Source organism: Rhinolophus sinicus, chromosome 14, assembly GCF_057876585.1.
Source record: "Rhinolophus sinicus isolate RSI-liver-muscle chromosome 14, RSI-T2T, whole genome shotgun sequence".
In the NCBI taxonomy this organism is placed as follows: Eukaryota; Metazoa; Chordata; class Mammalia; order Chiroptera; family Rhinolophidae; genus Rhinolophus; species Rhinolophus sinicus.
In genome coordinates, this window is record NC_142514.1 from 126,278 (window position 1) to 144,723 (window position 18,446).

The following is an 18,446-nucleotide window of genomic DNA, read 5'->3' on the forward strand; positions in this document are numbered from 1 at the left end:
TGAATGTAGCATGGATTACATTCGTCTTTATAACAACATAGTTGTAAAATGTGATTTAAAAATATTCACTGGAGGAGGGGCCCACAAAGGCAGGAGGGTCAGAACAATGATATTGGGGACTGGGGCTCCTGGCAGAGGCAGCCACTCAGGTGTGCTGAGACAGACGGGGCACAAACAGACGGAAAGTGGGGGTAGAGGCAGGCCTGGAGGGCAGGGAGCCTGGATTGCTCCCCAGGGAGGCCAGATGTGCCCATCAGGTACTGGGTGAGCTGGTGCAGAATCTGGGTGTCATGGAAGCAATGATGGAGACAGCGATCTAGGAGGGAGCACACACGAGGCTTGCAGCTTGGTCAACGAGGAGTCCAGGGGCGTGTCAGTTCTCTGGGTGACTGAAAGCCAGATGGTGATGACAACACAGCAGTGGGAAAGGGGCACTGGGGACCGTGAGGGGGACGCATATGGCAGACTGTAGACTCTTGAGTGTCTGGACTGAAGCTAGCAATTCGGGGCCATAATCTGTAAAGAAAACCACAGAAGTACCTACCAAAGAGAAGAGTGCCTAGGGTGGAATCCACCTCCCACCCATTTACTTACCCATCATTCCCCCAACTCCCATCCCCCCACCCATATTTTAGGGTGGGTGAGGCAGAAGAGGGCATGAAGGAAGGAACGAGAAGTGAGGGAACGGATGTCCGCTCTGAGGGTCTCAGGGTGTGAGCAGCTCATCACATACCCAGTGAGGCACCACCTGGGAAGACAGAACCCTGAGGTGTGGAGGCACGAATGGGACAGAGGCAGGAAGCAGAACGTTAGCATCCAATGCACTGAGGCCATGTCCCAGCTGGAGGATGGGATGACCCAGCCCAATCCTGACCTTGCCCCTCAGTTAGGAATTCACATGTCATGTGTCTGGGCTCCAGGGGCACAGGAGCCCACACTCACCCACTGGATCTCAGACAGCTACTCAGCTGCTGACTCGCACAAACGCGCATGCTTTGGCAAGGCCACTGGGTCCAGAAGGATGGTCTGTTCTGGAAGAGGAGCCCACAGCACTGGCATCTGCGTGTACACAGAGCATCGATGCATGGGCTCCTCTGAGGGCAGAGCACCAGGGCCCCACACTCGGGTGCCACACCCCTCCAGCAGAACTAAAACCACCCTCACACCAGCTCCACTTCCGCCACCTGCCTCTTCTCCTCCCACTTCTCAGGGGCCTCCAAGCAGTCTGCCCAGTTCCCCACTTTGCAGGTGGGATGTCCCCACAGCCAGCCTGGGACCTTGTTAAACACCCTGGGGAAAGTGTGGCCCTGGATGGAGCCTGGAATCACTGCCCGTGGTAGGTTCAGGACTGGCCTGTGACGTGGGCTACCCTCCAGGTTTCCACCAACACTGGGCTGTGGCCCTTAGCGCACCCACTCCTGGGGTCACAGCAGGGGCACCATACATAACTCTGGAGTGCCTGCTCTCATGGCACCAAGTGCAGGGCCACCCCATTGTGACACTACAAAGGCACAGACGGCGAGATGGCCCCATGGAAGGCTCACCGGTCTCAGTAAAACAGGGCCCTCACACCCGGACATCAGTGCACCCCACACGATGTTACTCAACCTGCCTGTGGGGGAATGGGCCCGTTGGCAGTGGGAGTCCTGGATTTGGCCTCGCCTGGGGTCAGGCTAAGTCTGTGACCTCAGAAAGCTAGCTTGGGCCAGAGCAATGGTGGGAATGGGGTAGAACTCATTGTCCACCTCAGCTTGCAACTTCTGAAAATGTCTGACATGACAAATCAGGTGACAAAGTGACTATTGGCCCTCCCGGTGACCCTGCCGGTGGGACTGTGTGTGAGAGGCAGAACACCCGCCTGTTCCCCCCTCCCGCCCCACCAGGCATGTGGGGAGCTGCAGCCCTACTGGCATGGGTGTGCCAACCCCAAAACATATAGCTACCTGCACAGGGCACCTCTGAGAACTCTGCTGTGGTGCCACGTTCGTTAAATACAGAAACATGGATGGGAACCCAGAGCTACAGGAGTTTCCTGAGTTCAATACCTCTGGCCCCTCACTGGCCATGAGGCAGCAGGTGAGTCCATGAGGGGTGCACACTTCTTGTGTGCTGTGTGGACATTGCCGTTCTGTGTCACAGGCCATCCTGGGGCACGGGCAAGTGTACTGTGATCGGCTCCAGGTGTGTGCTGGGACCTGTGCCTGGACTCGTTACCCAGGAAGCTGTTTCCAGGAACCTCAGGCTGCGTGTCTGTGTCTTGAAGCCCTCATCAGCTTCCTTTGTGCCTGAGTTCCGCACTCCAAGGCCACAGAGAACAAAATGCCCCATGACCCCTGCACGCAGCACCCAGAAGGCCCTTCGTCGGAGGAGCATGGGACAGGGGCCTGAATGCCCAGGCAGTCACGGCTGGGAGGCAGGATCTCCAGACCTCACCAGGAGTCTGCATCTGCTTCCTCATGCAGGTGTGGGAGCAAGGGGCAGCCGTCCTGGGGTCTCTGAGCCACCCCAGCACTGCCAGCATGGACCTCAGAACAGAGCACGCTTGCCCTTGCGCTCCAACCTCGTCTGACAGCCTGGGCAGCGCCAGTCTGGGCCCGCAGAGTCTACTGGGCTTACGAGCTTTCTCTCCCTGCTCAAGAAGCCTGTGGCCATGGGTGCCAGGAGGCCACAGCGAGGGACCTCACTGGGACGGCCCTGTATGCAGCCTCGAATGCTGACACTTGGGTTTGTCAGTGACCCAACTGCTAGCAGGGAGCTCCCTGTGCAGCCTGTGCCTGGGGGCAGCCACTTCTGACCACCCTCTTCCCCCCAGACCCTCGGCTCCTGCCAGCTTCCCTCAAGGCTTTCTGCATCCAGGGTCTCCACCCAGATGTCCCCTCTTCTTCAACTTCCACCTGAGAGCCCACCTGAGCCCCAGGGGGCTTGAATGATGCCCTGTGGCTCAGAGGATGGCACGACCTTGTGTTGCTGTTGTGACTGTGGTGGGTTCTGAGTGCTCGCAGGTCTGCCCAGGCCAAGACCAGTAAACAGGCAAAATCAATGTATGGCCAGCACGGTTGGGAAGGACCCTCCAGGGCCTAGACCCCACAATGAGAAGCATGGGTCCCCAGTGCCTTCGTGCAGGATCTGTGTTGAGCATAAGGTGACGTGGACAGCAGGCCTGGTCACAGGACGAGGACAGCATAGGCATACACGAGCAGGGGCATCTGCTGAACATGGGATGGACACACCTGAGCACATGGGTGTTCCTCCATCTCAGGTCCAGACCTGCTCTTCCCTCACACTTGGCCCCATATGGCACATCCCAGGGACATGGGGTGGAATGGAACTGGCGCCCAAGGCTGTGTGCTGGGCACCAGCTCTGCTCCTCAGCTCCAGTTGTCACCCTGACCTGGCATCTGAAAGAGGGACAATCGTGGTGCTGCAGGGGCTTGTGCCACAGGGATGAGGACAGCACAGGCATCCGTGCCCATGTCTACCAAGCAGGGCAAGCAGCCACCTCCAGGGCTCCTCCCGTGCCCCACTCACAGCTGAGGCCAGGTCCAGGCTGCAGGCTGGCAGCGTCTGCAGGGAGGAGGAGTGGAGCCTGGCCTTGGGACCATTCATGGGACAGACTGTCTTGCTCCCAGGGCCCCTGGAGGGCACATGCCCCCTTTCACTTGTTCCCGTCCTGTGGTTCCCATCCCCCAGCTCCTGCACACTGAGCCCACATGTGGGGGAAGCATGTAAGGTGTTGTGTAAGTTAGCACACACACTGCGTGTTTCTGGTGATGTCAGCATCTGTGCACGCCTGTCCTGTGCATCCAGCTCTTGGAGCTGCTGTCATGCACACCGGGGTGTCTCGGTGTGAGTACACAGGTGGGTTGCTGTGTCCTCTGAGAATGCATGCGCCTGTTGGTGGCTGTGGGTGCTGTGTGGGTACGTGTCTGTGCTTCCTCACAGCTCAGTGTCAGCTACGGCACACCTGTGGGGCCAGTGTGACCTGCCCCTGCATGTCATCATGTGTCTGGGCACGCGTCTAGGCCTGTCTCCAGCCCCTTGGATCACCCTGGATGAGCACAGGTGAGGGCCAGCCAGGCCCACCTCAGCACCTGTGGTCCTAGAGACTCTCGTCCTCCACCCTCCCCTCTGGACCTCTCTTCCCCGGTTTGTACCACATTTGGTGCTCAATAAGTGATTGATTGGTGAAGGAATGGAGGAAAAGGGGGCTCTCGGGGTGCAGTCTGGATAGAGGCATGGGCAGGCACTGCAGGGTGGAAAGGAGGGCTCTGGCAGGCGCACCAGTTGTGGATGGGGTCAGCAGCGCGAGAGGGGTCGGTCAAGCCCAGCTGAGCCTGGGTTGGGGGCAGCAGGGTCTGCAGGCCGCCCCCGTGCTCCCTGGGGACGTCTCGGGTCACCGTCTGCACCGCCGGCCGCGCCGCCCCGCGGGTTATTTATGACCCCCTCCCCCTCCCTGGCGGCAGCAGCGGCTCCGGCCGCCTCGGCCCAGCGGCGGAGGGCCCTGAGCAGGGGGACCTCGAGCAGCGACAGCACCGCCGAGGCCCGCTGAACAGGGGCGGGGCTTCCGCAGGCTGGAGGAAGGACGGTGGCCGCAGACCCCACCTGCTCTCCCTGCGGTGCGCCAGGCAGGAGATGGGGGGCGGAGGATTCTAGCGCCAAAATTCTGTCACTCTAGCCTCTGGCTGCAGACTGAGAAGTGCAGAGGAGCCTGTGGGCCCAGGTACCAGAACAGGACACAGGTGGACAGGTGGGAAGAAGTGAGCAGATCCTCCAGGGTATGATGTCCAGGAGTGAGAGTGCCTCGTCCCAGTGGGAAAATGGCTCTGACCTCCCCCCCCCCCCCCCCCCCCGGGGGGAAACAGGTGGGGGTGAATTGCCCTGATCAGCCAAGGCCCTGAACAGCCCCTAGAGGGGGTCGGTCTCTGAGGAGTCAAGGAGTGGCCTTTTGGGAGGGGCTCCCGCGAGCTTTGGACTCAGTCCCTTCTTTTCAGGAAGGGACCCTGGTTCTCTAGAGAGGGGTGGAGCCAGATGGTGTCCTGAGTGAGCTAGGTTAGCTCCACACCTTGCCAGCTGAACTCCTCCTCTGAAAGCCACAGTTGGGCCCCGCATGGTGCTCCCTAACCACAGTGATGAGTGAGGGGTCCTGCAGAAGGAGAGGCAGGTCCCCCCTACAGGCTCAGTTTGGAGGAGACCTGGCCTGGCAGCCGAGTGGTACCGGCTCAGATCTCTGTGTGCTTCACCAGCCTTCTGTCCCCAAACCAGTGTGAAGCTCGGGTGAGGAGGCCCGAGGCTCAGAAGGGAAGGTGCAGCAAGCATGAGAAAAGCTGGGTGCGGCCAACGGCCTTTTGGCAGCAGCGTCGGGGCTGTGGCCAGACAGTGGGCGCATGGGCCTTCCACTTGGCCCCCAGCAGAAGCCCGAGTGCCTCTGCACGGACACGACGGCTCCTCTGTGTGCCTTGGCTCTAGGACAGGGACAGCCTCCTGCAGCCATTCGACATGGAGGCAGCACAGCAAGACACAGGCCACAGGGAGGGCCGTGGGGGGAGCTCCCAAACTGTCCCACCTGGGGTCAGGCACATGCAGGGCTTCAGGCTTCATATGGGGAAATGGGCTTTGGCTGGCGAAGCAAGGAGGGGGCGCTCACATTTACACCCACACTCCCATCTGGCCCTTAAGCCCGGGCAGACAATGTACAAGGAATGCAGGAAGCAGAAGAGGGGTGCAGAGGTTGGGGTGCACTGGTTCCCACACACATTCCTGCTCTGAGCCCAGACCTCTCTCCCCAGGCTGGTCTTGGGGTCAGCTGGTGTCTCAGTTGAGGATGATGTGAGAAGCGTGTGTCAGTGAGGGGAAGCAAATGGTCGCCCAGCTGATGGCAGGCATCTGGCAGGAGGTGGGTGCTGGTGGTGTGCCCCACTCCCAGCCCCTCCCTTGCACAAGGTGCTCGTGCCAGCACTCCTATGATGCAGCCCCAGAACCTGGTCGGGAGATGCCCACACAGGAGCCCTGCCAAGGTACGGCTCAGAGAGGCAGGGGTTAGGATCTGAGACCACTTTCTAGCTTGTCCAAAACGACATACCAGAGAAACACAGCCTGTGTCACCAAAGCCACAGGTTCCTTGGCTTGTCTTCCTCATTCTCCCACTGCACAGCTGACACGCTGACGTGCACGGAGGTGTGGGCCGACCACCAGGGCACAAGTCGTCCTCATCCCAGGCCTGGGCTGAGGCTCAGCTGCTCTCTCAAAGGCCCTGAGGTGGACATGGATGTAGCAGGGCCTTCCCCAGACTTGCTCCTGGTAGGGAACCCCACATTTGCCTGCCCTCCCCACGCCCCCATTTCTCACGCAGATTGGGTCCAGCCCACTCTCCTGCCCCCACACCATGGCTCAGATTCTGTTTGTCCTCGAGTCAGCCTGGATTTGAAACAGCTGTGACATCAGCAGATCTCACAGAGACTTCTCTGTGTCTCTCCTTCCGCCTCTATAAAATGGGGACGGCCTGATCTTGAACTAAGACGTGTCAAGTGCATAGTAAGGTGGCAACAATCCACAGAGTTGTGACGGTTCTTATTCATAGAACACAAGCTCTCTCGGGCAGACGTGCGCCGACCACACCCACACACCACAAATCCGCCCACGCCCTGTAGGTGCAGAGACCCCCACGCCATCCTCACCACCCACCGTGCACATTCCTACCCAGAACTGCAGACTCACACACCCGCCAAACCTGCGGGCCAGGCCAATCCCGGATCCCCTCCTCCCGCAGGAGCCCACTCCCGGTCCTGGTCCTGCGCCGGGACACGTGGAGTCCCGCACTCCCTCTACATAGGGCGCTTTCGGTGCGGGCCGCATGTCGCTAGCCCGCCTCCATCCCCGACCCTGGGTCTCCCTTCCTCCCAGCCTCGACCACTCGAGAATGGGGGCGGGGGTGCAGCCCTGTCCTGCCGCCCTCCGTGTGAGCCCGGTCGGCCGTCACGCACCCCCTGCTGCATCCCGCGCCCGCCCGCCCGCCGCGCCGGGGCCGTTTAAATGGGCCAAGTTGTGGCGGCGGCGGCGGCGGGAGTCTCCCAAGTCCCCGCCGGGCGGGCGCGCGCCAGTGTACGCGGGTGCGCCGCCCGGGCGGCGGGGTGGGGCGGGGTTGGTTGGGGACCTGGGACCCCCAGGCGGGGCGGGGCGCGGGGCCCGAGACTTCCCGACTCCTCACTGCCCTGCTCGGCCTGGCGGGCGGACCAGCGAGCGGGGCGCGGGGCCGCCCCAGGGGGCGCGGGCGCAGGTGGCCCGGCGCCCCGTGGAGCCCCAGGGCCCTGGAGCTGCGGCATCCGGCACGTCGATTCGGGATCGATAGTAGCACCATGTCTCGGGCAGCCGAGGCCCCGCCAACCGGCCGGGCAGCGGTCCGAGGTGGCCCGGCTGCCGGCGCCGGGGCGCAGTAGCGGGAAAGGCGGGCGCGCGGCCAGGCGCCTCCCGGGCCCCCCGCCCTCGAGACCCAACTCCGACCTGGGCTGAAACAAGTTGTGCTGGCGGCAGAGAGCCAGGCTGCAGGACCAGTGGCCCGCCATGCCGGCGGTCAAGAAGGAGCTCCCGGGCCGCGAAGACCTGGCCCTGGCCCTCGCCACCTTCCACCCGACCCTGGCAGCCTTGCCAGTGGCGCCGCTGCCCGGCTACCTGGCGCCGCTGCCCGCCGTGGCCGCCCTGCCCCCTGCAGCCTCGCTCCCCGCTGCGACCGCCGGCTACGAGGCACTGTTGGCTCCGCCGCTCCGCGCCCCGCGCGCATACCTGAGCCTGCACGAGGCCGCCCCACACTTCCACCTGCCCCGGGACCCCCTGGCCCTCGACCGCTTCTCCGGCACTGCGACCGCTGCTCCGGATTTCCAGCCGCTGCTGGACAACGGCGAGCCGTGCATCGAGGTGGAGTGCGGCGCCAACCGCGCGCTGCTCTACGTGCGCAAACTCTGCCAGGGCAGCAAGGGGCCGTCCATCCGCCACCGCGGCGAGTGGCTCACACCCAACGAGTTCCAGTTCGTCAGCGGCCGCGAGACGGCCAAGGACTGGAAACGCAGCATCCGCCACAAAGGTGCGCCCGAGGTGGGGACGCGGGCCGCTACAGTCCCACCCCTATGCTCCGGGAGACCCGTGGGTCCGGACCCCACTCATTCTGCCACCTGGGAGACTCCATCACCGCCCAGAGAGGGCGCTGTGACTCCGGGGCTGCCGCAGGGACACCACCCCCAAGCCCCCCGCCGCAGCGCAGTCGCCTCGTTGGCCCCGGGCAGAGCGCCCTCGGCCTCCACGGTTCCCCCGGCTCCAGCCGCGGTGCCCTGGCTCTCTGATGCGCACTAGCTGGCCGCTCCTTCTGCTCCGAAGGTCTTTGCGGGATTCCTGAGGCTCAGGGGAAGTTTATGGGAACTCAAGAGAGCAGGCGGGGGCCGGCTGGGCAGGACATCCCCCCCCACACACACACACATCCGGGCGCGGAGCCACCAGTTCTGGCGGGAGTAGAGGGGCACACATGCGGCCGGGGTACGGGTGCGCACTGCTGGAGGGAAGGGCAAGGCGTAGGGGTGGCGCTGGCAGGTAGGGGCCGCGGGGGCGCGCGTCGGGGCGAGGGCGCGCACAGAGCTGGAACTGCGGTGGCTGGGAGCGGCCTGCTTGGGCTCCAGCAGGAGTCTGGCTCCAAAGGCGCGACGGGCAGACCCTGAGCCGGCGCGCGAGGGAAGCGCGGTTAGCGCCAGGCGCCGGGATGGGGGGAGTTAGAAAGTTGGGGACCCAGTATCGCTCGACTTTGGATTTGCGGCTCTGCGGTGGCCGTCCTCTTCCCGCTGCAGGGTCAGGCGCAGCCCCAGGTCCTGACGGCGCGGCTCACCTGCGCTCGGCTCGACCTTCCTCCGCCTTGGTCCGGGTTCCCGCGGGCCGCTTCGAGTGGGTGGAGCGCGGGAGGAGGGGGGAGGAGGCCGCCCCTCGTCAGTTTCTGAGCTCTGCAGATCGCCGCGGCGGGCGGCAGGGCTGGGTGGCGGGTTCGGAAGTCGGACACAGGTGGGTGTTCGTACACTTGCCGGGAGGGGGCCGGCCTTGCAGCTGACTACGCCCGGAAGTGTGCCCGCGCGCGCGGGCTCTGGCTGCGCCGCTCGCTCCCTCACCGGTCGTGCCTCGGCTCTCCTCGCAGGGAAAAGTCTGAAGACGCTTATGTCCAAGGGGATTCTGCAGGTGCACCCTCCGATCTGCGACTGTCCGGGCTGTCGAATATCCTCCCCGGTGGTGAGAGAAAAGTGGGGGCTTCCGGGTCTGTGGAACTTGTGTGTATGCTGTGGGATCGGAGGCATTACCTCAGGCCTACCCCTGTGCAGGTGGGAGCCCCCCGGGGCAAATAGGGGGTGGCAACCTGGGGCACCTGGAGCCCCCTCTCTTCCCTCGGGAGCCTTGGAGCTGCTTCTCCCGAAGTCCTCCTCCCTGGAGTCATGGGTCCTGGGGACTCTGCCCTGTCGCAAGGCTGGGGTGTCACCATGTTGTCCAGCCCAGGTAGGAAGAGGGGCTGGTCCTAGGGTTATGCTTGTTGGGATGTGACAATGTTCGCTGGCCCGGGTGTGTATTCTGGGGTGGTTATAGGCTTGGGTGTGAGTGAGGTGCATCTTGTCTCGGGTGCCCAGGGCTGGGCCCTGGATGCCCAGGAGTGTCTGGGGCATCATCTCTGCAGTGTGGGCCTCTGGTATCAAGAGAACTGAGGCTAGTGTGTCCCCGGCCAGTGTAGGCCCAACTGAGCCACTCATGGCCTATGGGAGGGGGGGAGGTTGGGGGTTCTGCTTGTCCTAGAGCTTGTTCTCTGGGAGGACTGATCTAAGCAGGACGCTGCATTCCGAAGGGACCAATTCTGAGCCACTGGGTGGGGGGGGGCAGTCACAGCTGTGGCTGCTGGTGGAGGTTGTGCTGCCATTCCTGGCACCACTCAGCAGGGGTGGGACAGGCAGAGCCTGAGAGGACCCAGGGCCCCTTGCCTTACCTGAGCTTGTTTTCTTTGGCTTGGCAGTGGGGTGGGGCAGATGTCCTGGGGTCCGCAGGGGTCCTGGGACGGGTTCCCTGGGCAAGGTGGGGAGCCACAGACACAACTGTGAAGACAGACACGAGGTCAGACACACAAGCTGGGCAGGGGGAGGGGACAGCCGCGTCCCACCCCACACATTGTCCTACACAGGAGCTCCGGAGATAGACCGTGCACAGGCCTGCAGTCTCCCATCCCTTTCTGGGGCAAGAGGCCCGGCTTTCTGTCCACCTCTGCTCTTTCCTGAGCAGGTGGTGCCCCAGAGGGGTCCTCTGGGCCCCTCAAGGCCGTTAGGTGGGAGGAGCCGGCCTGAGCCACGCATCAGTACCCTGGGGGCACTGCTTGGAGGGGGGTTCAGACAGGGACATGGGACACAGTCTGTCTGGGGCTCCCAGGTGCCTGCCTTGCATGAGGGGTGGCTCCCGCACCTGCCCCTGCACCCCTCCCTGAAGGCTCCTTGGACCCCCTTGTCTTTCCAGCCCCCACTTTTCCCCCAGAGACTGGCTTCCCCCACCCCACAGCCAGGTCCACAGGTGTGTGCACACCCAGAGAATCCCGGGGCAGACTGGGGGTGCACATGGCACAGGGGTCTTGCTACCATGCAAATGGCCTCTACATGCACACCCTCGAAGTCTGAGGGGCCAGCATGTGGCTGGGGGCAGAGGCTCAGCTCCCAGCATTCATATCTATGCTGCTGAGCAGGGGTGAGGGCTGAGGTCTTGGGTGTGCATGGGAGGCATTGTGTTTCTGTCCTTGGCCAGCATCAGTGCTGTCCATCCCAGTCCTTCGTCCAGAGACCCTCCCATGGGAGCACCCCCCAAAGCCACCCTGGCCAGTGTATCTGGTCATCATCCCAAGCGGAAGCCTCAACCACCAGCTTTTCCCTCTCCTTCCTGTCCTACAGATGAGAAGCAGAGGGCCACACGTTTCCTTTTCTTCTTAAGAGAGTTTAAAAAAAACAGAAAGGCAGGAGGGGAAGGTCCTGATGCTTGGGCTACAGCAGGCTAGAGAAAAGCAGAGTTGAGCAGGACTTCCCAGCAGAGTACATGCCACACAGGTGGGGGACTGTGGAGCCCAGTGGCTGGCAGGAAGAGGCACAGGGACCAGATGGGTTGTCACGCCTGCAGCCTCAGCCATGCTCCGCTGTTGCTGGTGTAGCACAGAGCCATGGCCAGGGTCTTGCAGGGGCCACAGCTGGCCCACTCCTACCCTCAGACCTCGCCAGGCCCCAGGGCTGCTCAGTCCAACCCACAGAGTGTGTGCAGCGAAAAGGGAGTCCCAGGAGGTTCTTGGAGCAGGTTCAGGGAGACGGTGGCTCCTGAGGCTGGGATGGGTTGTGGGTCTGAAGAAAGCCTTTATTCTAGAGGACAGAACCGTGATGGCTGTACAGCTGCCCTTCAGGTTCAGGAGGACCAGTCCAGGGAGCAGCCAGTCCCTCCTTGACCCTTTGCTCCTTGAGTCCTGGCAGCAGGAGTGCAGGGCTCAAAGGAGGGCCTGGTGACTGGAAAGATGAGAGAATCCCAAGGCCACTGCCACCTCCCTGAGCCACTAACCTGTTATTAGATAAGAAGAAGCTTCCTGCCCACCAGAAAACCATCATTAACTTTTATTTTTCCCCTGGGGTGGCAGGACCTAGAGATACTGGTGGGTCCCATGGCGCGTGGGGACCTTGCCATGCATAGGACGTGCCTTCCCACTCTGCTCTCCATGCCTGGGAGTCTCAGCGCACTCACACATTCATTGTGGGCAATGGGAAGATCTCTGAGTCTCTCAGGGCTCCTGGCACAAAGGATCTGGCTGGTCAGGGTTCCTAGCCAGCTGACCTGTGAACCCTCAGCCTGCAGTTTGAAAGGGGTTGGCAGGCTCAGGCCTCAGGCTTTAGACCCCCCCTGAGCTGGGCTCTGCCGGCACTAACAGAATAGAAAGGGACTTGGTCTCAGTTGGGGCTTCACAGAATCTCAGTGGGGTCGCCAGGCAGACGTGCACATGGGGGGAGAACATGTTGAACAGTGACAGGAGCTGGGAAATTGGGCATCCCACACTCAGACTCATGGGCATAGAGGGAGCTGGGCTGCAGTGTGCAGTCTGGACAAAGCAGTGCCCAGAGCGGCCTGACTGGGGTGCAGCACCAGCCTCAGCCCGGTATGCGCTCCAGGGTGTGTTGAGCAGGAAGGTGGTCTGTGCAGGGCTCTGACCGACAGAGGCCTCCCTGCGCTCATCTTGGCCCCTGGTCAGCTGTGACTCCTGCCAGCCCTGGAGCCTGTCCTGGAGGCCGGAGGCCCCTCCACTCCAGGCAGTGGGGGCCATTGGCCAGTGGCTGTGCCTATTTGATCTGAGCAAGGGTTTCGGTCACCTGTACACTGCCTGGGGGTCAGGCCTGGGGTGCCAGCCACCCAGGGCCTGAGGAACCTAACCTCTTCTTCCCACTCTGCCCAGAACCGGGGGCGGTTGGCAGACAAGAGGACACTTGCCCTGCCCCCTGCACGGGTTCTGAAGAAGGAACTGACCCCCAGCTTCTTGGCCAGTGATGGCGACAGTGACGGGAGTGGCCCGGCCTGTGGGCAGCAGCTGGGTTTGAAGCAGGAGAACGACGCTCCCGTTCGTATCATGAAGAGAAGGTACTTCCACTGAGGACCAGGTGGAGGGCACACAGGCTCTGGCGGGGCGGGGACATTCAGGCTGGTCTCCAGGCAGCTGAAGGCAAGTCCAGGCCTGGGGGGTTCCCTGGGGACGGCCTGAGTTTAGCTTGTGCCCTGGGAAAGGAGCACCTGCCACAGCTGAAACAAAGCCTGGACCCCCAGGGACAGTCAAGCCCCCTCCACTTCACAGGACCACAGTGAGAGCCCACCTTGCCCCCATTTGGGAACCAAGGGCCAAGCCAGGACTCGATCGCTTTGCTGGGGAGTGGGTACCACCAGTGGTGGGCCAGGGAGGGGTCGATGTGGTTCCATGTGGGGAAGGGCTGCTGGTGTGAGGCAGGGAGGGAGCTCCGCCCAGGGGCTCAGGAGGAGGGCAGTCGGGGGGACACAGGAAGGGGTGCCTGGTCCCCCCACAGCAGGCGACGCGTGGGGAGCAGCCCTCAGACACTCGAGCTCACGTTCCTCGACAGCTGGCAGTTCTCCTGGGTCCTCACTGTCCCTTCCAGGCTTGGGGCCACCCCTTCCTGACCTCACACCTGCTCCCCTCATGGCAGAGAAACATCCTCTGTCCACTCACCTCTTTGTCTGTCCATCCGCATCTGTACGGCCCCAGAATTTACAGGCCTTTTCTGTTCCCGCTGAGTCTTTCAACATGTCCCTGTTTCTCCCACCCTAGAACACCTCCTGGCCCTCCCAGCCCCCACACCTACGCTTGCCAAAGGGAGGCACCACTGCCCTCCCTCAGCCCATCGGTCTTTCCAGGGACACTGCTGTGGGTGGAGGTGGGCACAGGGCACAGCTGTTTCCTGCTTGGCTCCACGTCCTGGCGTTCCTACTGCCTCCGCTATGCAGTGGTCACTTTCAGGAGGCGAGTGGGCAGCAGCTGGGCCCCGGGGGCCTACACTCACCTGGACTGACTCTCAGCCATCAGTGCCTGACCTGGGTCCAGCCCAGCTGGGGCAGCTCTAGCCACTAGGAATTTGGGTTCAGTCTCATGACTCACATGCAGAGGAAGCACAACAGGGAGACCCCCCTGGGCCCTGGTACCAAGAGGCAGAGATACGGCGGCCTCGGCTCAAAGCGTCCCAGTCCCCTTGTCTGCTGAGGTCTGGAGCTGGCTCCTGCCCCGTGAGCCTGTCCCAGTGGCAGCTGCTGGCCTGTTGAACTGGTACCAGATGGCCCTGGAGACAGTCCGAGCCAGCCCAGTGCCTTCGGGGCTGGTGCTCTGAGGCAGATGGGGGCATGCCACACACTCACCCTGCTGTCCAGGGGCCAGGTCCTACAGGCCACGCTGACTCTCTGCTTCTTTCCTTGCAGAGTCCACACCCACTGGGACGTGAACATCTCCTTCCGAGAGACGTCCTGCAGGTAGGGTCCTGTGCAGGCAGGATGGTCTTGTTGCTCCGCTTCCCCTTGGTCTGCTTCTAAATCTCTTCAGCCTCCCGCCCTTCCTCCCCTCCTTAGTCTGTGGTCTGTCCGTTTGTCAACTTGTGCCCAGGTCTTCACAGCAGCACAGCTGTGGATTCTGGGCAGCCCAACCCTGGAGTCAGAGTGCATTCCCCCTCCCACACGAGACTGGCAATTTGAGCCCATCTGCCCAAAGATGAGGCCGCGACCTCCCCCTCCCACCCTCCCAGAGACCCACCAGGAGGAGAATGATGATGGGAGAGGGGTCTTGAAGGATGCATAGGAGTTCACTAGGGAAGCAGTGAGGTTTCTGCAAAGACATTGAGAAATTAGGGTAGGGGATGTGGGAGGGGAGAAGGAGAGGGAGGCGACCAGGTGTGGTTCAGTTAGATACTAAAGGGCTTTGGATGGTGGGCCTGTTGCGCACTTCTCCAGGCAGTGGGGAGCCACCGAAAGTTCTTGAGCAGGAGCGTGACCAGGTATGTTTTGAAAAGGTCCTCTAGAAGCCCTGCTTAGCAGGTTGGGGGGTGGCTCTATTCCATGCTTATTGAGGCTGTGGAAGCAGGATGGAGGGAGATAAAAATGAAGGGATCTGATGAGGAGATTGGGGGGCGTGACATTGGGGAGACCGAGGTTCCGGGTTCCAGAGAGGGACAGGATGGTCTGTCGTGGGTGGGCTCCAGAATGTGGCTTCTGGTCAGTGGGATCAAGCCTTACCCTGGGCCCCTGGGGCGGCCACAGGAAGGGGGCCCAGTGGGCAGTGAGCCTCCTACACTGGCCAGCTGGCCGGGCTCCCTAGGCTTATCCTCCCCACGCACGGCCTGGCTCTGTGCCAGGTGTGTTGTTATTCCTGTCTGGGAGAACGCCTGGGTCCTGTTGCCAGATTACAGTGAAACATCTTCAAACTTATTTGTAGCCCATGTTGACGGTGCCCGCTCAGCTGATGGTTTTATGAACTGTCGTGAGCATTGGTGACATTTTACCAGGCTTGTGCTTGGGAAGCCCCAGGATGACTTGTCAGCAGAAGCTGTAGGGGACCAGGGGCTGTTCCTTCTGCCTGCAGCCCCCCACCCCCAACTCTGCCCAGCCTTGGCGAGTGGGAGAGGGTCCCAAGTGTCCAGACACAGACCCTAGAAATGCCACAGATGAGTTTCTGGACTTTTCCAGAGGGGAGATTGCGGTGGGGGTGTGGCCAAGAGGACACAGCCCGTCTGTGCAAGGAGGGCACACAGCCCAGCCTCACACAGCCCACACTCTCTGTGTTTATCTCTTCCTGTCTGTCCTTCGGGCCCCGCCTATCTGTCCCATAATGCCTGTCTGCCACCACCGCTCACTCCATCTGTCTGTCCATCTCCATCTGTCATTCTCCATTTGTCTGTTGGTCTAACTCCATCATCAATCTGTCCATCATCTGTGTATTCATCTCTGTCCCTCTGTCCGTCTGACCCTGTAGTGGACCAGTCTGCTTGCCTGGAGCTCCCCTTTCAGCCCCAGGCGTGGGGCAGCAGGCAGGCGATGTGGACCCTGCCCACTTTAAGCTCCTGAGCTGGCCAGGAGATGGGCAAGGACTGGACAGCATGGTGGTTGCTGAGGGAGCCTGAAGGAGCCAGGGGGCCCCTCAAGGCGAGTTGGGGTCAGGTCCTTCTCGTTCCAGCCTCCCAGCATACCCTCCTCCACCTACCCGCTTCCCTGAAGCTCTGGGTCATCTGCGGTCCCATGCCCTGACCCCCAGAGACACGGGCAGCCTCTGAGACCCTGGTGGGCCTCCTCCCTGCAGGTGACGTGAGGGTGTTTTTATGGCTGTGGGAGCCTCCCACTGGGTACCAGGCACAGGGCTCACACACTTTGTCTGGTGTGAGCAGTTTCTTTGTGGTTCTTTCCGGCACAGTTTGTTCAGTGCCCAGAGCAGGATTTCCTGGGCAGGGCCAGGTGAACCCCCAACGCAGAGAGCAGGGTGTCCTGATCCCCACTAGGCATCACCTCCACGAGGCCACAGCACCCAGCGGGGGCCTGAATGACTGACCAGCAAGTGAAAGACCCCATTGTGGGGGTCCCTGTGTGGGGTTGGGCTGAGGGTTCATGGGGAACAAACTGAGGGGGCCTGTTTTCACCTGCTCATCTCCCCAGAGTTGGTTCACCTCCTGCAGGAGTCTGGGGACACCAGAAGGAGGTCCCCTCAAGGGAGAACTCAGGGCAGCCTTGATCCTGCCTCTCTACGCCCTGGCCCCTCCCTGGTGCTGAGACAGCAGTCCTCCTCTGAATCCCCCCTCTCCCGCCGACTCCCCCGTGTTGATGAGGATGAGGGGGTGGGATGGCTGCCAGCTAGTACCCTGGGGGACCTGCTCCCACCCACGCTCCGCCTGTGTCTCCTGCGTGTGGGGGGGGGAAGCCCAAGCCTCCTGCTGAAACTGATCTGCTTAGGGGCCAACGAGGATTAGCGCAGCTGCCCAGGCCAGGGGGCTATTTAATGAGGCTTAGAGTATTTCCCAGGTCACTCCGCGGAGGTCCCCCTGGCAGCGGCCGAGGGCTGCTCTGTTACAGGTGGGCCAGGGAGCGAGGGGCTAGATGGTGGGGCACCGGGCTGTCCGTCCTGTACTAACTATCTGGGACTCCAGGCTGCAAGGTGGCAGGTGACCCTTGTCTGTGCTAAGGGACATGCTCTCAGAACCCCAATCGCGTGGGGCTTTTCTCATTTCTCTCCTGCCTGGGGTTCTGTGATGTAGGACTGATCTGATTTAGCAGGACCAGAAATGTGGGAGCAAAGCAGTTAAATGTGTTGGCTCCAAGTAGGGAGCCTTGGAGAGAGCAGTGTCATAAGCACACCAGGGAGCAGGCTCCCGTCTGCTGTGCCTGCCTGTCTGTGCGTCTGTGCCCCTTGTGTCTTCGAGCTTGCATCTCCTCCGCTGCTGGACTGGCCTGACCCTGGGATTCCTGACTTGAAGAAGTTGGGGGTCCAAGGGTGGTTGCAAGTTTTAGCTGAAACAGTGTGGGTGGCGTTCTTCCTAAAGCAGCTGGTGCAGTAGTGACGTAGGACATGAGTGTGCCAGGTGCGCTCTCTGGGTGCCTACTCCCTTGGTGGGTGCCTGGCTGCGTTCTGAGTAGGGGGCAGGGATGCGGTTGGTCGCTGGTGGCTCTGGAGACAGTGTGGCCAGGCTGCACACAGACCTTCCCTGGGGACTGAGAGCACACAACAGGCAGGTCCTGGGTGATGAGACTTTTCTCTTAGGATCTGCTAAGGGGACGTTCACACACGTGGTGTCACAGGCCACACGCAGGGGCATGCAAGAGGCATTACCACACCGAGATGCTGTGCCCCGGTGCCACGCGCTGCACACTTGTGCTCAGTCAAGCACACGTTTCTGTTGCGCACACGGCCTCTCAGGGTCTCCCTTCCCTTCTCGCGTTGCTGCAGCCAGGACAGCGACCTCCCTACCCTCGTCTCCAGCCTGTGTCACGGCGGCCACCTCGTTATGCCCGAGCATCAGAGCCGTTGTGAGTTCCAGAGAGGCGGCGTGGACCTCGGCCTGGGGGCCGCAGGTGAGGTGCCTGGGGACAGCAGCTCGGTGGGGGACAGCCCGCCTGCCCACCCAGTGTCTCCGCTCAGCGAGTCAGGGTGCTGCCACCCCCAGCAGCCTTGGCAGGCGGCTAGGGAGGCCAGTGAGGAGGTCGGAGGAGGCGAGGCCGGCTTCTCACCCCTTGGGGAGGGGCTCCGTGTGATGGTAATTGTGTTAATCCCAGTCAGCCAGCTGGGCAGATGGGTAGACGTGGTGTGGCTGCTGCTGAACGGGCGTGGAGTGGCCGAGGCCACCGCCAGCCACTCCTCACAGGGACAGAGGAAGGAAGACAGGACGGAGGGATGTGCATGCCCGACTCGCTCAGAAACGCGTGCCTGGGGATGTCATGCACGGCACCCACGGAGCCCGGGCCTGTCAGCTGAGAGGAGGGGCTGGGGAGAGGAGGCTGGCCCGGGAGCTCAGAGAGAGGGGCCCCTTGAGGACGGCAGAGTAGAACACAGCTGAGGGGGCCGGGTGTGAAAGGAGCTTGTGGAGGTCCCTTCCTGTCCTGTGAATGCTGGGCAGTGGCTGCCTTCTCAGGAAGGCTGGCCAGGGGTGGTCTACCATCGGGCCCCCAGGCCTGCCTGTGCCGTGTGGAGGTGGGGTGGGAGGCAGCTGAGCAGGCAGCTGATAAAATCTAATTGCGCCATCGATCGGAGAAGCGTGATCCGGGAGGAGCTCCGCAATGGCTGAGATGCTCTGAGCCGGCCCTCCCCCTGCTTCCGCACGTGGGAGCCTCAGGCGCCCGGCACACTGTGCCTGTGCCACCGCAGCACGTGAGCCCTGCTCACAGCCAGAGCTGTGTGCTTGGGC

The 18,446-nt window shown here is 62.1% G+C and overlaps 1 protein-coding gene and 1 long non-coding RNA gene across 10 annotated transcripts in view; one reads left to right on the forward strand and one right to left on the reverse strand.

Moving 5' to 3' along the window:
* Positions 1-9,046, reverse strand: LOC109434795 (uncharacterized). 8 transcript variants are annotated; one of them, XR_016018509.1, is made up of 5 exons: positions 7,777-7,914; positions 6,080-6,250; positions 943-1,059; positions 595-748; positions 1-540 (listed from the first exon to the last, which is right to left on the reverse strand). It is a non-coding gene; the product is annotated as an uncharacterized LOC109434795 (long non-coding RNA). The 8 variants fall into 8 exon arrangements; XR_016018504.1 differs by lacking the exon at positions 7,777-7,914 and adding an exon at positions 8,864-9,046 and having other exon boundaries at positions 1-748; XR_016018503.1 differs by having other exon boundaries at positions 1-748.
* The window catches only part of SAMD11 (sterile alpha motif domain containing 11), an 18,988-nt gene continuing 7,461 nt past the window's right edge, over positions 6,920-18,446 (forward strand). The window contains exons 1-5 of one of the 2 annotated variants that reach the window (XM_019712046.3): positions 6,920-8,074; positions 9,164-9,255; positions 12,470-12,651; positions 13,990-14,040; positions 17,492-17,616. In XM_019712046.3, the coding sequence (XP_019567605.2) occupies positions 7,558-8,074; positions 9,164-9,255; positions 12,470-12,651; positions 13,990-14,040; positions 17,492-17,616 (967 nt within the window). In that variant the 5' untranslated portion in view covers positions 6,920-7,557. The remainder of the gene's footprint in view (positions 8,075-9,163; positions 9,256-12,469; positions 12,652-13,989; positions 14,041-17,491; positions 17,617-18,446) is intronic. The other variant, XM_019712045.3, reaches the window with a different exon arrangement.